This window comes from Simochromis diagramma, unplaced genomic scaffold (assembly GCF_900408965.1).
Source record: "Simochromis diagramma unplaced genomic scaffold, fSimDia1.1 OVJJ01000361.1, whole genome shotgun sequence".
NCBI classification, from domain to species: Eukaryota; Metazoa; Chordata; class Actinopteri; order Cichliformes; family Cichlidae; genus Simochromis; species Simochromis diagramma.
Genome location: NW_024386860.1, coordinates 11,779,427 through 11,793,986, shown reverse-complemented (window position 1 = coordinate 11,793,986; position 14,560 = coordinate 11,779,427). Strand labels below are relative to the sequence as shown.

Sequence of the window (14,560 nt, the reverse complement as noted above, 5' to 3'; positions counted from 1 at the left end):
ATAAGCATCCATTACTTTAGAGAAAAAAATCATTATTTATCATGGCAGTGAGATCAATATCAGTAAATCAGTACTTATCACATTACTGAAACTCCTTGTATGTTAGTGTTAGCCAGTCCTCCGTGTCTCAAAATGCTGCTGCACGACTTTTAACTAGAACACAGAAGAAAGAGCATATTACTCATGATTTATCCTCACATCAATGGCCAGCTTTCCTTTTTAGAGTTCATTCTAAAATTATTTTCTTTGTTTTAAAGTGTATAAATGGCGTTGCCCCATCCTACCTCTTTGAGCTGCTGCACTTCCACTCTCCTTTCCAATTGCTCAGATCAGCTGACCAGCTGTGGATGTCCCAAGCAGACAGGGCTTTTGCTGTATAGCAGCTCCCCAATTCATTTCCATTTTACATTAGACAGACCTCTTCATTTTCAATTTTTAGATTTGCTTTTAAGAGCCATTCTGGCATTTATATTAGATTATCCTCAACCATTCCAAAAATTCTTAAAATCTCACATTAATATTGCAACACTTAAGATACTTAAGATAATTTTACAGTTAAATTTTGTGGCTCGTGGTCCAGAAAGTACTTAAATGACGTCCCTGACTTTGGATTTCTTACACAAATTAGTTACTCCAAAAACACAATGAGTAACAATTATTTTATACTGTTTACTGTAATACTGTTTTTATCAGTAGATAATACAACGTGGCACAGAGCAGGTAAACCCAAGCTGACATATATCCACATATCGCTCTTCACAATCAAAACATCTGGATAATCCTTAGCCTTGCAACTTTCAGTGTTTATTTAAATGGGATTAACCTGCAAGTGATGCATGTGTAAATCTCACTCCAACAGGTGCATCTAAAAGTGTTGAGGGAGGGGAGCCAAATGTAATGAATGTAATAATCCAACTATATAATGAGAAACAGCAATAATAAAACACAGTTGTTACCTTACTCAGTCGTGGATCTAGAAAATTTTCCAGGTGGGGGGGCAAGACGTCTAGACAGGGTGGCACATACCTCTTCAGTGAGGTATGTGAAAATCCCCTATATGTAAATGGAGTCAACAAAGTACCCACAAAAACACTATTTCTTGAATCATTATCTCATCTAAGAAATGGTAAATGGCCTGTATTTGTATAGCGCTTTACTAGTCCCTAAAGCACTTTACACATTCAGTTATCCACCCATTCACACACTGGTGACGGCAAGCTTCAAGTAGCCACAGCTGCCCTGGGGCGCACTGACAGAGGCGAGGCTGCCAAATACTGGCGCCACTGGGCCCTCTGACCACCACCAGTAAGCAACAGGTGAAGTGTCTTGCCCAAGGACACAACGACCGAAATTGTCCAAGCCGAGGCTCGAACCGGCAACCTTCCGACTACAAGGCAAACTCCCAACTCTTGAGCCACGATCGCCCGAAGGTTATAAGCGGCATTTGTACAAACAAGCAATTAGTTATTAACACCCAAACACTTTTCTGACTGAAGTGAGTAGTAGCAACAGTGCTGTATAAATAAAAATGAATTGAATTGAATAGCAATAAATAGTAACTTCATTGTCTTCATGAGTAGATTTAAGCTAAATGCTAACTGTGGTGTGACAATATGCCCACAACCAGCTGGCCAAGTTCAATGCCCTATCGTGTAGTTATAAGTGTAGTGCAGTGTAGAGAAGCTCTTCCTCAACCATGATTTGATCAAAAATTTTGGCCAGTTAGCTTTCCTGTCCTCTGATGTCAAAACAGACAAACCAACCGACAGACAAATGGGCACCAGACTTAAAAGATACCTCAGCTGCACTTCTTCAATGATAAGGCTGAAACGCTGCTGTGTGAGATAAATTTAGAATGTTTGATATCTTTTCCAGATCTTACAGGACAGAAATGCATGTGTGTCACCTGACTCATTGTGAATTAGCCCCAGGGGTTCAAGCGTGCATACCACAGTTTTTTTTTTGTAGTACTGTGTTACTATTGTCATTCAATCAGTGCAGTACTGGCTGCTCTGATGCACCGATAACACAATCTCCCCATCAGAGGCAGTATAGTAACAGCAAACAGAAAGAGCTCCAGCACCACATGAAAAGAGATAAATGCAAGCCTAAGCTTGCCTGTTATGTAAGACTGAGATAGTTGACAGTGGGAATCTATACTGGTACTTCACACTTTTATACTGTACTCTGGGAACTTTGCCAGGCCTATGTGACCTTTTAAGGTGCATCTGTTAATTGATCTTAATAGATGCATGAAGTTTCTTGTTATAGCGTTTTTGTTATAGACACAGACAGTACCTGAAAAAAAAAAAATAGCTTCCTGTACAAAATGCCTTAAAATGGCATGAACACATATGAATTCCTAATGAGTTCATAGTGTCATTGCGGGTTTCACATCTTGTTGAACACAACATAATGTGCAGTTTGAAAAAGAGGATCCCAGTAAGAATAAAATAGTCGACATAGTATGAAGCAGGGTATGCTTTAGGGTGTGGCTATTTTTGATGGACAATCCGCCGCTGCATGAGCATGCAGTGTTCCTTGGTTTCTCAGTCAGATCCACCTCTCACGCATCACATCCAGCTTTCGAGACGTCAAGGTGGAAATGACCAGAATGCTCAACATGGTTGACATCACACTGGCTATTTTCATTGTTTAAATTCAGTCCATGTCACTCATCTGGATGTACAATATCATATTTTGCAAAATCTTCAACGATTTTTTTCTTTTTCATTATAATACCATGTGTTATACCTGCAGCACAAAATGTCTTGTCGCAGTGTAAAAGTGACAAAATATATGTCTTTAAATAGTGGCAATTAGTGGCAATCATTGCAGGAAATACTTAAAGGTTAAAAGGTAAATGATTGATATTTGAGCTGAAAATATCGACTATATATATACTAGTTACCTAAAGAGTGTCCCTACACACACACACACACACACACACACAAATAACGATTCTGCACTTTGTTGTTTTTGGTTTCCAGTTCTGGCATGAAACAACCTGGAGGTGCTCCATGCTCAAAAGGGGAAAAACATGTATGGGAACGTTAAGTTCTCTCTCTCATCTTTGCTGTGAGATTCATATCTACTTCTATGACTGTCGTATGTGTGTTACCCAACTAACTCAGCTTGTGCCTCAGGCTCATTATTAAATCACTCCATGTAAAGGACAAGGGGTCAAACAACTCCTGTCATTTTTAATATATTTTTTGTTGTATTATGTACAATGCTGTACAAAAGTATTCCCCCCCCCTTCTTGATATAATGCAGATAAAATGATAAAATGTCATTTTTAAATTATTATTTCATTTATGTTTCAGTGGTGAGGTTTCCCAGGAGTGGCCAGCTTATCAAAATTACTGACACTGACAAAATCCAGTGCTGATCAAAAAGAACACCAAGACATATCTCACATTTGTCAAACAAACAAACAAAAAAAAACCCTTCTTCATCTTGATGTTCCTCAAGACCTTTGGGAAAATATTCTGTGCAGTGCAAAACAAAAATTGAATTTTTTGGAAGCTTTGAGCCCTATTACATCTGGCTTAAGAACATCACACCAACACACAAACATGGTGCTGGTAGTGTGATGGTGTGGGGTTACTTTATTGCTTTAGGACCTGAATGGCTTGCTCTATCAGTGATTGGAAACACATCAGCAATTCTACCTCTTATTAACTTCAAAAAGCAGTGTTAAGGACTGTAACAGTTTGTGCAGACACTTGAAAATGTCTTTATATAATTAAATAAATGTGGAGCAGTTTTTGTTGAAAGATTTTGTTCATCAAAACTAAGGAATGTTGAAGTGTGATAGGGCATGAGTACTCTCATTGGAATGAGGTATCTGAGCAGCCAACCAATGCATGATCCGCATCAGTGCTTCGAGACTAGCAAGTGTCACATGTCTTATATCGCAATAATCAGCATACCATGAAAACGTGATTTGTAGAAAATAATGGACAGAGTCAAATGACACATCACACCGATAACTTGACAACCATCAGCGTACTACAGAAGTGGCATTACGGGAATGTTTAAATGCTTACAGCACGCTACTTAAATACGACACTATCCTATTCACATTCCAAACGCAACCTTACACAATGTTAATTTGTATTGATGTGAAACAGTAACATCAGTGATAATGTGAAAGGAAAAATAAAGACACAGTCAGCGCGACTGGCACAGAGAACAAATATCCTATTCAAAGTCAATGTCGTTTTTTTTTTTGTTTGTTTATTTAATTTTTACACAGTGCAAACAACAAGAAAATGCTGCTAAATTTGGAAAGTGAACTGCTGCCTTGAATTATGTTCACTGGTAACATTTGAGTCAACTGAGCATGGAAAATGTGAAGGGACGTGAATGGGTGAATGATAAGTATACAAAGATAAGTAAAGGACTGATAATAACGACTGGTGTTTCCATCCGGCAGCCTGCATGGTGTAAAATGTGTTTTGTTTCATGTAAAAACATTTGCCCTTACTGATGAACTCATCTAAAATTACAACCTGACTCTGTAGTACACCTCAGCTCTACATCTTACAAGCTTGTGTTGGTTTTAAGTACCAGCAACTTCATTTTCAGTGTAACAGTCAGTTGACATTTCCTGATAACTGTTTTCTAAGAAACAGTGTGTGCCCATATGGGGTTTATGGTTACAAGGACGGTGGAAGTTTACAAGGACCTCTGAAAATAACAGGAAAAAAACTACATTATTTCTCCTAACAGCTGGCTGTGAAAAAGAGACATGTCACTTTTGGTCTCACACATTTCTGCTGTAAACTTATGCACATTACTTGGTGTAAAATTAAACTAGCCCAGGAAAGGAGTGGAAAACAGCTTTCACATTTCTTATAAAAGATCATTATGCATTATGCCTCATAAGAATCAAAAGGTCAAAAGGTTTTATTTCAGACTCCTGGTACTTAGATGAAATGCAAAGACAAAAAAGCCACCTACACACAAGGAAGACACGGGAAACCTAGTCAGACAAGGAAGTGCCTCCAGTGACTCCTTAGCATTGGACACATCACCCTATGTTAGAAGTTAGGGTGATGTGTCTTTACATGATGAAGTTTCAGAAATGTTGGCAAAAAGTACATACTTTTACCATGAGGCACTTTCATGACCTCAGCACTTTTTTCACAGATTTTGTCAACAGAGTCACGCATCAGTACTACATCGGGGCTGCAGGCAGGTCGACCAGCTCTCATATTAGCCCCACTCATCAACTCTAGATGGACTGAGTGGTTATCAAATGTGTAGAGATTAAAATGTTGAATGCTTTTAACTGACTCTGTGATTTGCAGCCCTGCTTAGAGCTTCAAAAGTAAATTGCGAAACACCAAAAACACATCCATCAACAAAATCGAAATTAACTGTCACAGAGTGCAAGAGCATTTACCTGCAGGCTTTAATAAGTAGCTTTGAGCCTTAGGCAGCTGCCGAGTAAAAGAAAATGAGCCAAAAAGTTGAAAAGTGAAAAGTGAAAAAAAGAACAAAAATATTTTTGTGAGGCTTTTTGAACTGATGTATATTTTTCAATAAAGAATAATTTTAAAAAAAAGTTGAAAAATATAGATCACAGTTTGGCGTAAAAAAATGTATTAAAACTACCACATGATGGCACTATGACAAAATAAAGTTACTTATTGTCGTTATGATAGTTAAACTGCAGAGGGCAACATTTCTATGCAACATAAATTCACACTAACAGCACAAAGCCCTGCAAGCAATATTCAGCTATCTGTTACAATGCAACCAGAATCTGAAGAACAGATATCCTGATGATTTAGATTTTCTGTTCTATGATAAATTGGTGTAGCTGCCCCAAAATGGCATAACATTCTGTTTCTATTCATAGACAGGAGATCAACACTCACAAAGACCATGAAAGGCTGCATTTTCATAGGAGTCCATGCACTTGATTAACTGATCATCAACAAGTGTGATCTCCTATATATAAGCAGGAGTATATGTAGTTTGCTGATCTGGAACATTCAGGTCTGTGTTAACACAATGCAAGACTCTTCATAGGCAGTTCACCCAAAAGAGATTCTACATGATTTAGTTTGCATGCTAAATATTAAACCTATGAGAGAACAATTATAAAACAAGCCTGAATATATTGGACTTGTTGGAAGGGTTACCAGAAGAAAGCTTCTCTCTATTAGGAGCATGACAACATAGCAAAGATTTGAAAACTTTGATTTGAATAAATCAAAAGACTTCTGGAACAGTGTTGTTTGGGGACACCAGCCACAGGACACATTGAGTCAACCATGAACTCTTCTGTATACCAGTTGAATGTGAGGCCAGGTAAAGCTTTGTTCATCAGCAGGCAAAGTTACTGAAATAAGAAAGAATCAAAGAGTTGTAATCATCCAATCAAAGTGCAGAAGATAGCTGTGCACAAAAGAATACCTTCAAACCTTAACAAACTGAAGCAACGTAATGAATGCATTGGTACTGTATATGGAGAGAGTTCTGTAGAGCCACTTGGTTGTTGTCACCTAGAGGTGTTTGTGCGAATACTAATTGGAGGACATGAAAGAGTCCCATTGATGACGGAGCACAATAGGGAAGCAACACCAGCAAAAACAGAAGAATCCCATCATTTAATCTTTTTTTCCACATTGGACGCTGTTTGTGTGTCTCCTGCCTGCTGTCACTGTGTGGAGAACATAACCCTCACAATGCCGCCCTTGTGCCGAGGACCGTGGTGGAATAGGAAACTAGGTCCGACACAGCTTCCTCTCCCACTGCCCCCAGAGCCATGTGGGCAATAACAAAGATGGCTCAATGCGCACTATAGTGCTCTTTGGCAACGACCTTATGGGAAAGGTTAGAATACACAGGCTAACTTGTTGTCTACAGGGTTCAGAGATGGCTCATCACTCGGTGCACTTTATTGTACAATATGTTTTTTGACAGCACAAGAGAATGTAAGAAAAGTGTGCAGATTTGATCAAAGTTAATACTTTTCTTTGTTTTAATGTGTAATATTAAGGTTCTCCTTCTTAAGTGTTCTTAAGAAGCAACACACAAAACTTATCTTTGTATATATTCATTGTTTCTTCAGTCATCTAAAACAGGAATTGAATAAGATTATAGATACTTTGCTATCTGGTAATTGATCAATCAATACATTGATGGACAATTAATAAATAATTCATTTATTCATGTTCTAAAGGTAACATCTACCACTGACAGATTTAGTATGTGTCAGCTCAAACAAATCAGATAATGGCATGTTTTACAAATCAGTGTTTGCACCTTGACCTGCAACACCAAAATGTAGAATTTTAGGTGCTAATGCTGGTTTCATTCATAGTTATAATCCTCTGAGAAAACTTTTTGTTTTTCATATTTTGTCTCACATTTAATAAAAACAAAGAAAAAAAGACTATAAACGAAAACAAACACAAAAGCTTGTGAGTATCAGATCTTCGTATGGTTACAAGAGTCCAGTTTACACACTGTCGATTAAAGAGTGGACCATATGACCAGAGCGAGGGAAGAGAGGGAGTAAGAGTTAGAGACCGATGACAGCTGAACATTTGATGATTGGACAGAGAACCCAACAGAGATAAATAGTAGAGAAACAAAGTCAAGCTTTATCCAGAGAATTTTCTGATTGGACACTAAAAACATCGTGCTGGAGGATGCTGGAGGATGACCGAACGGCTGTATCTTCTCAATTACGCAGGTTTTTGTCTTTGTCTTTGCCAATTTCTGATTTAAAATTTGGGAAACATATTGGACTGTAAAATGTACCACAATTTTTCTTAACTTAAAGTTTTATTGATGATCCCAGGCCATCTGTGACAACAAAATATTATTCTGTTTTCTCGTGAAACACAGGAGGAGGAAGAGTGACACCCTTCATAATGAACTGTGCAGTGATTCTTTTATTGATATCAAGGTGCTTCACCTGGTCTTCAGCTTTATATACACCGGAGAGAGCAGGTAAAATCCCATTACTGTCACATGATGGGTGATGTTTTGGCAATGGTTTGCAGTTACATATTCATGTACTGACCTGAGATTACTTTACATACTTGTTAATTTACTGCCTAACGTACGTCATGTTTAATGATACAATCTGTGAATTTATCCGTGTAACAGAAGAAAATGAATTCATATTTGATGATGTTACCAATATTGCCCAGTATTGAACTCCTGATTGGTTTGTCTTATGTAAAATGCAAATATAGGCTAAATTTGATCTTCAGCACAGTATTTATTATGAGGAGAATATTTTTTATCAGTGCAGTGAAGTAAAGAAAAGAATATATGTTACTGTATACAATGTAGACGGCTACTTCTAGTCATAGATGGAGTGGAACTCAATCAGAGCACTTAAAGTGCATCAGGGAGAACTTGGGGGTTTAGTATCTTGCTCAAAGATACTAAACTTTCTGGTTGGTACTGACACGCTATCAATGCAAATATTTTTGCCAAAAAAAGTGTCTTGTGAAGAAAATTTTAAAGCTTTAAAAAATTACACTGCACTGCTCGGTGTAGTGCAAACAAGTTGTTCTTTTACCCAAAAAGGTTGTCACATGGGAGGTTGATGTTAGTGTTCTATTTATGATGTTCGATTTTCTTTTGCCCACAGCTTCCAAGAAACTAAAGTATCTTCTTGAGCCGCCTGTGTCTGCAGACGTCACTGGTCAAAGAGGAGATAATGTCACCTTACCATGTATCCTCAGAACCAAACCCAGCCATTACAAGGTTAAATGGACAAAAATTGAACCAGAGAAGATTGGACCAGAAAATATTATCATGATATCCAATGCACATGCATTTAAGCCATACGGCCATCTTGGACAGCGAGCTTCTCTGCGGAAGGCTCATGCCATGGACGCCTCCCTGCACCTCGGCCGTCTTGAGCTGGAAGATGAAGGCACGTATCGCTGTGAGCTGGTCAATGGCATTGAGGATGAGAGCGTCACCATTACTTTGAGGATTGAAGGTAAAATATTTTTTGTATCTGCTTTTTCAGGATATTGGTACATGTCTGATTATTCGTGTGGTATACACTAGCTAAAAAAGGCTATTTCTGGTAAAATAGTGGTTTGAGCTATTGGTGGGTCATGGGGCAAAAACACACACATGAGAATAAAAATGATTTTTTTGTAAAGAAAATAAGGTTTACCCATGTTTTTATGGTTCAGCTTGGATATTTTTTTTCTCCTGCTTATCAAGAAAAATAGTCTGAGAACCGCTGATGTGAAAGATATACAGGCTATTTTGAAATGTTGTCATAGCTTCATAGGGGCACTCATTTTGCCAGGGCAGAGAAAAACCAGCACTGACAGCGGGCCTTCTCTTTGTAGGTGTGGTCTTCCCGTATCAGAGTAAAGATGGCCGTTACAGATTCAATTACCAAGAAGCAAAAGAGGTTTGTGCTGCGCAAGATGGCACATTAGCCACATACAGCCAGCTTTACAGAGGTACCCCACAAACTGTTCAAAGCATTTATTCCAAATCAACAAATGCTATCTACTGCTTGTCCAGCTTTATTATTTTGTCTCTTCCTGCAGCTTGGACTGAGGGTTTGGATTGGTGCAACGCAGGTTGGCTCCATGATGGCACTGTTCATTATCCGATTATTCACCCACGACCAGTTTGTGGAGGCGAGTTGCCTTCAGGCATCCGCAGTTACGGCCCAAAAGATAAAAACAATGATCGGTTTGATGCTTTTTGCTTCACTTCGCAGACATCTGGTAAGATAGGAAACAAACTTTTCTACTCTTCCATTTTTTTGTGTGGTTAAATATTTTTCAAATCTCAAACTGTTTGAAACATAGAATCACTGATCCAAATGCTATTATTTATTTATGTTGTAATACACTTGTTTAAAATCACAGCATCCTGCGTTTCATTTACAATCCTTCACATAAATTTCTTTTTGGGACACTGTATCTTCAGAAAGAACCAATGAGCAGAAGCCGAGAGAGTCACATAACAAGGCGTGGAAGTATTGAGAGGCTAGTGTGTGTTTGGTCTTCACATGGGAGTTCTTCAAAATAGAAAAGGAATCAAATAATACTAAGTCTTTAAGAAATAATTTAACACCAGATAAAGTACAGAATGTCACACAACAGACTGTTTATAAAAGATGGACATAGACATTGTGACCATACCCAGTGGTTTTATATCCTCATTAGCCTTTTGACTCCTGGAATGTTGGTTTTGTGAAACCTAAAACAGCCTATTTTATTTGTGAGGGTGGAGTGTGAAGTTAATTTAACTCACCAAAACTAAGAAACAAGCTTCATGTACCACACAGCAACAAGTTATATTTTGTGTAATTCAATAAAAATGACCCAAGTTGTCTATATCAGCACTTAACAAAACAAGTAAATTACTGAAATAGAAAAAAAAACTGTCACTCATCTTACAGCTGTTACCAGTTGAGAAACGGCCTTGTGTGACTTTTCCAAGAAATGCAGGTTTTAGCGCTTTTAAGCTGGCTTCCTCATCCTGCCTTAGGCACTCCTGTAGGCTGTATGCACTCTTGGTTACACTCGTAATTATGAGAAAACAATTCTGAACTTCTATGAGTCAAAGTGACAAAATAAACTGACTCAACCCACAGTACTTTTGATGAATCCTTAGAAAATATAATATTTTTTGTATACAGTTATACAGTGTTTAACAAATGTATTAAACTGCCAGAAAAAAAGTCATAAAAACAAGAAAATTCAAAATTCAAAAATCTATGCAGTGATCATTTTAAAAAAGAGTTCCCCCTTTAGAAACCCGAGCAGTGCACCTCAAACACACCCAGATCCCAGAAAGTCACCACACTTTGGATTTCTTGGTGATGCCAGTAGAGCCATGGTCTACAGGGTGTTGCTTCTTAATTTTTTATTGATGATTGTTTATGTTTGAGTGCAGTGATACTGAATCCAGATTCTCAGTAGAAACAATCTGCCCTTTAATACCTACCACACAAAAGCAGTATTGATAGTAGGTGCTGTTGTGACTAGTGATGGGTGAACGAAATGGCTCTTAGAGCCGGGTCTTTGAAGTGAACGATGCGAGCCGGCTCCTTATTGGGAGCCGTGGGTTTTTTTCTTTCTCTTGCCCTCTCTTTCACTTTTTTTTTGCTTTACGCTGCAAGTCACCCTTGTGTTTGCGCTGAGCAGAGACGCCAAACAGAGCCTTGCGTTTGCGCCCCTCTGCTCAGCGCTGAGCTGAGCTGAGGGAGCGGGGACGGTAGTTACACTCGCAACAGCAGTAGCACACAACAAGAGCAGGAGGGAGAGGGAAAGAAAGACAGCCGGGAGCAACAACAAGAGACAACACCGTCACATTGGAAAGGTACAGTAAAGTAAATGAGTGACACCAAGAAAAGAAGCAAAGTCTGGAACCATTTCAATCATATTGACAAAACAAAGGCAGAGTGTAGAGTCTACAAGAAAAGGATATCATATAGAGCTCCACAAACAACATGCACAGGCACCTAAGAACTGTCCACCCATCAGTGCAATGGGAAGACAAAACGCAGTCAGTTGAGTGTGATATTAATATTTCTAAATGCCAACCTTTCCCTTAATTAAAGATCTGGGCGTTCTTTTTTTCCCCCTTTTTTCCCATATTTTAATTTATATTTTACGAGTGTGCCGGTGTTGTGGTTTGCAGTGTTTTGTGTTGTTTCACTTTAAATTTGTTTAAAAGGAAAAAGCTGAAAATTTAAGTAGTTAAAAGTTGAAATGTATGAAATGTAAATAGTTGGTTTTTGTATTCTATAATTTATTTATTACATTTTATGTGGAGTGAATAAATAAAAGTATATTTACAGTGGCCCCTAGAGACAAAGCACGTACAAACTCCAAAACACGTACAAACTCCAAAACACAACGGAAGTGCTCCAGGATGCTAGGAGCTGTGTTGAGCTTTTGTTACCTAGTGGCTACACAAGCCAGGAAGTACCAACAATCGGATTGGGTGTGTGGTAGTAACAGGTAAATGAACTTCTTTTTTTTAAAAATTATTTGAATATATATATATATATATATATATATATATATATATATATATATATATATATATATATATATATATATATATATAGATATATAGATATATATAGATATATATATAGATATATGTGAGTGTTTGTGTATTAATATTGTGCTTTGGAGTTTGTACATGTTTCGTCTCTAGGGGTCCCCATAAATATTTATATATAAACATACATAAAGAAAACCACGGTTTTTTACATTACTAATTCCTTTTGTGCATAATTTTATATTGTTGTTGATAATTAATTAATTAAAGCAACAAAACAACCTGAAGAGCCGGTTGGGAGCCGAAAGAGCCGGCTCTTTTTAGTGAGCCGAGCCGAAAGAGCCGGATCTCTAAAAAGAGCCGGAAATCCCATCACTTGTTGTGACATGATGGAAACATGTTCAGTGGGAAAATGCTTGTTTGTCTCTCCAGCTGGAAAGCCCTACTGATACTCCCACTCTTACTGTTGAAAATATGACAGACATGTTTGGACTTGTAAAACAACAAGGACATTTAAACAGTTGCAGATTTTCTTTTTGTCAGCATTTAAATAATTACTTATTCTTTATATCTCCTACAAATGTTTCCTGCTCCCACAGGCTCCGTCTTCTACATAGCTGGGGCTTTCTCCTTCGAACAGGCCGGACACACTTGTAAAAATCAGGGAGCTGAGATGGCATTGATCGGCCAGCTTTATGCTGCCTGGCATTTCCATAACTTTGACCAGTGCAATGCCGGTTGGTTAAAAGATGGCAGTGTTCGGTTTCCCATCAGTAACCCCAGGGAGCGCTGTGGAGGCATTCCAGAGGCAGGAGTACGGTCATTTGGATTCCCAGACAAGAACACACATGTTTACGGGGTCTATTGCTATAGGTAATCCAAAAGCACGAGCAAGAAAGACAGAGAGACCTGAGAGACCACAATACATGTGTATACAGCTTTATATACCAAAAGATTGTCCCAAATAAGAAAGTTCATATCTGAGGCTACAGACACGTTGCACTATTGTTATTTTCAACATTATAGTAAAGTAACTATGAGTGGGTATAATAATGATTAAAAATAACTAAAAGAATGAAAGTTCATGGAAAGTTCAACAACTAGTAGATTGCAGGTAAATGTTATAAAATAATGTTTATATGCACAATCATCTATCACTAAGCCTTTAATAATAACAGCTCTGCAAACACATGTGTCTATTTAACATAACTCTTGCTTTTATATGAGCATACTCTAATGAGAATAAACACAAAGGATAAACTGATTTATGTGTAAATTAATGACACATAATTTAATTTACTGAATAAAAAGATGACCTGTTATCAGTTTGGATGTTTTTGTATATTTTTTTCCTTACTTTCCAAAAATATCTCAGCTGCTGGAGCCTCTGTCCTTATTTATCATAGAGTGCCTGGATGTAGCCTAACTTTAAAATACTCATTTTTGACATGCATCTAGATGCCATCAGTCGTTGGAATATAAATGAAGAAAGGAGTAGCCTCTTTCTAAACTGCACAGATAAGGTCATGATGTCAAGTTGTTAATGATTTAAAGTAGCAGCAACCAGTTAAATTGCAGTTTACTGTTAAGTTTTCAGTTTCAGTTTAGCTGCTAGGTTCCAATGTGGGTCCAAGGGTGCAAGGGAAAGCTTCCTGCCGCAACAGTACATTGAAAGAAAATATTAAAGCAAGGAGGGACTTATTTAATGAGCCTTGCAATAGAAGTTAAAATAACAGGAATTATACATTTTTACACATATTTATGAAAAATATATAAAATAAAATAAAATATAGCAGTGATCTGCTTTCCTATTAAATCTCTAATGAGTACCGAGACAACCTGGTAGCTTTATCCGTTTGTCTACATGAAATTTCTCTGATTTCAGGGTTGGTACTTTCCCTCATCTAAAGAAATACCAAAATTAAAGGGAATCACTGATGTCCCCTTCAAGAAAACGTTAACATAGTTTCCACATGGTGTTTAAATCAGTTAGACATGTTAGAAAACAAAACAAACTGCATCTGATTAAATCTGGATCTAGTGTGACTCACGCTTTAATGTGACCTTATCTACATGTAAACTGTATCTATACATTCTTAAGAGATATAAAAAGAAATTTCCAAAGAAGTTCCCACCTCTTCCTCCTTCTCTTATCTCTGCCTTCAAACAACAACAGATGAACCAGTCCTGTGAAAACAGAAGAAAGGGAAGAGCCCAAACAAAAGGGTTACTCCAGGACAGTCCCACTGTCCTGGAGTAACCCTTTTGGCCCACAACATATTACTCACAACATAATCGTGTTTCACCTTTATTAAAGGTGGCCCACAACATATTACTCCATATTGTTTGGATCAATGGATAAATTTGTCTTTAGTGTACGCTATGGTGGGCAATCCTATGGCTACAAATGAGAGAAACTCTTAAATATTCACACTGTTTTTGAGACATAACGTCTTTAGCAATAAACCACTTGACAACAAACGCTTATCGTGTTTGGGGTTTTTTTGTTGCTTTTTTATGTTCACTG

At 37.7% G+C, this 14,560-nt stretch overlaps 1 protein-coding gene across 1 annotated transcript; it reads left to right on the top strand.

Moving 5' to 3' along the window:
* Positions 1-7,427: 7,427 nt before the first annotated feature.
* On the top strand, positions 7,428-13,358 carry hapln2 (hyaluronan and proteoglycan link protein 2). Its single transcript, XM_040030568.1, has 6 exons — positions 7,428-7,717; positions 7,873-7,977; positions 8,630-8,986; positions 9,351-9,467; positions 9,558-9,740; positions 12,633-13,358. Exons 1-6 carry the CDS (start codon positions 7,684-7,686, stop codon positions 12,908-12,910), a joined length of 1,074 nt encoding a protein of 357 aa, XP_039886502.1. The 5' UTR covers positions 7,428-7,683; the 3' UTR covers positions 12,911-13,358.
* Positions 13,359-14,560: the final 1,202 nt, after the last annotated feature.

Coding starts and splice junctions, on each gene's coding strand:
- hapln2 (XM_040030568.1), top strand. CDS start 7,684: ATGACCGAACGGCTGTATCTTCTCAATTACGCAG. Junction 7,978..8,629: donor ATATACACCGGAGAGAGCAG/GTAAAATCCCAT, acceptor TTTTGCCCACAG/CTTCCAAGAAACTAAAGTAT. Junction 9,468..9,557: donor ATACAGCCAGCTTTACAGAG/GTACCCCACAAA, acceptor CTCTTCCTGCAG/CTTGGACTGAGGGTTTGGAT.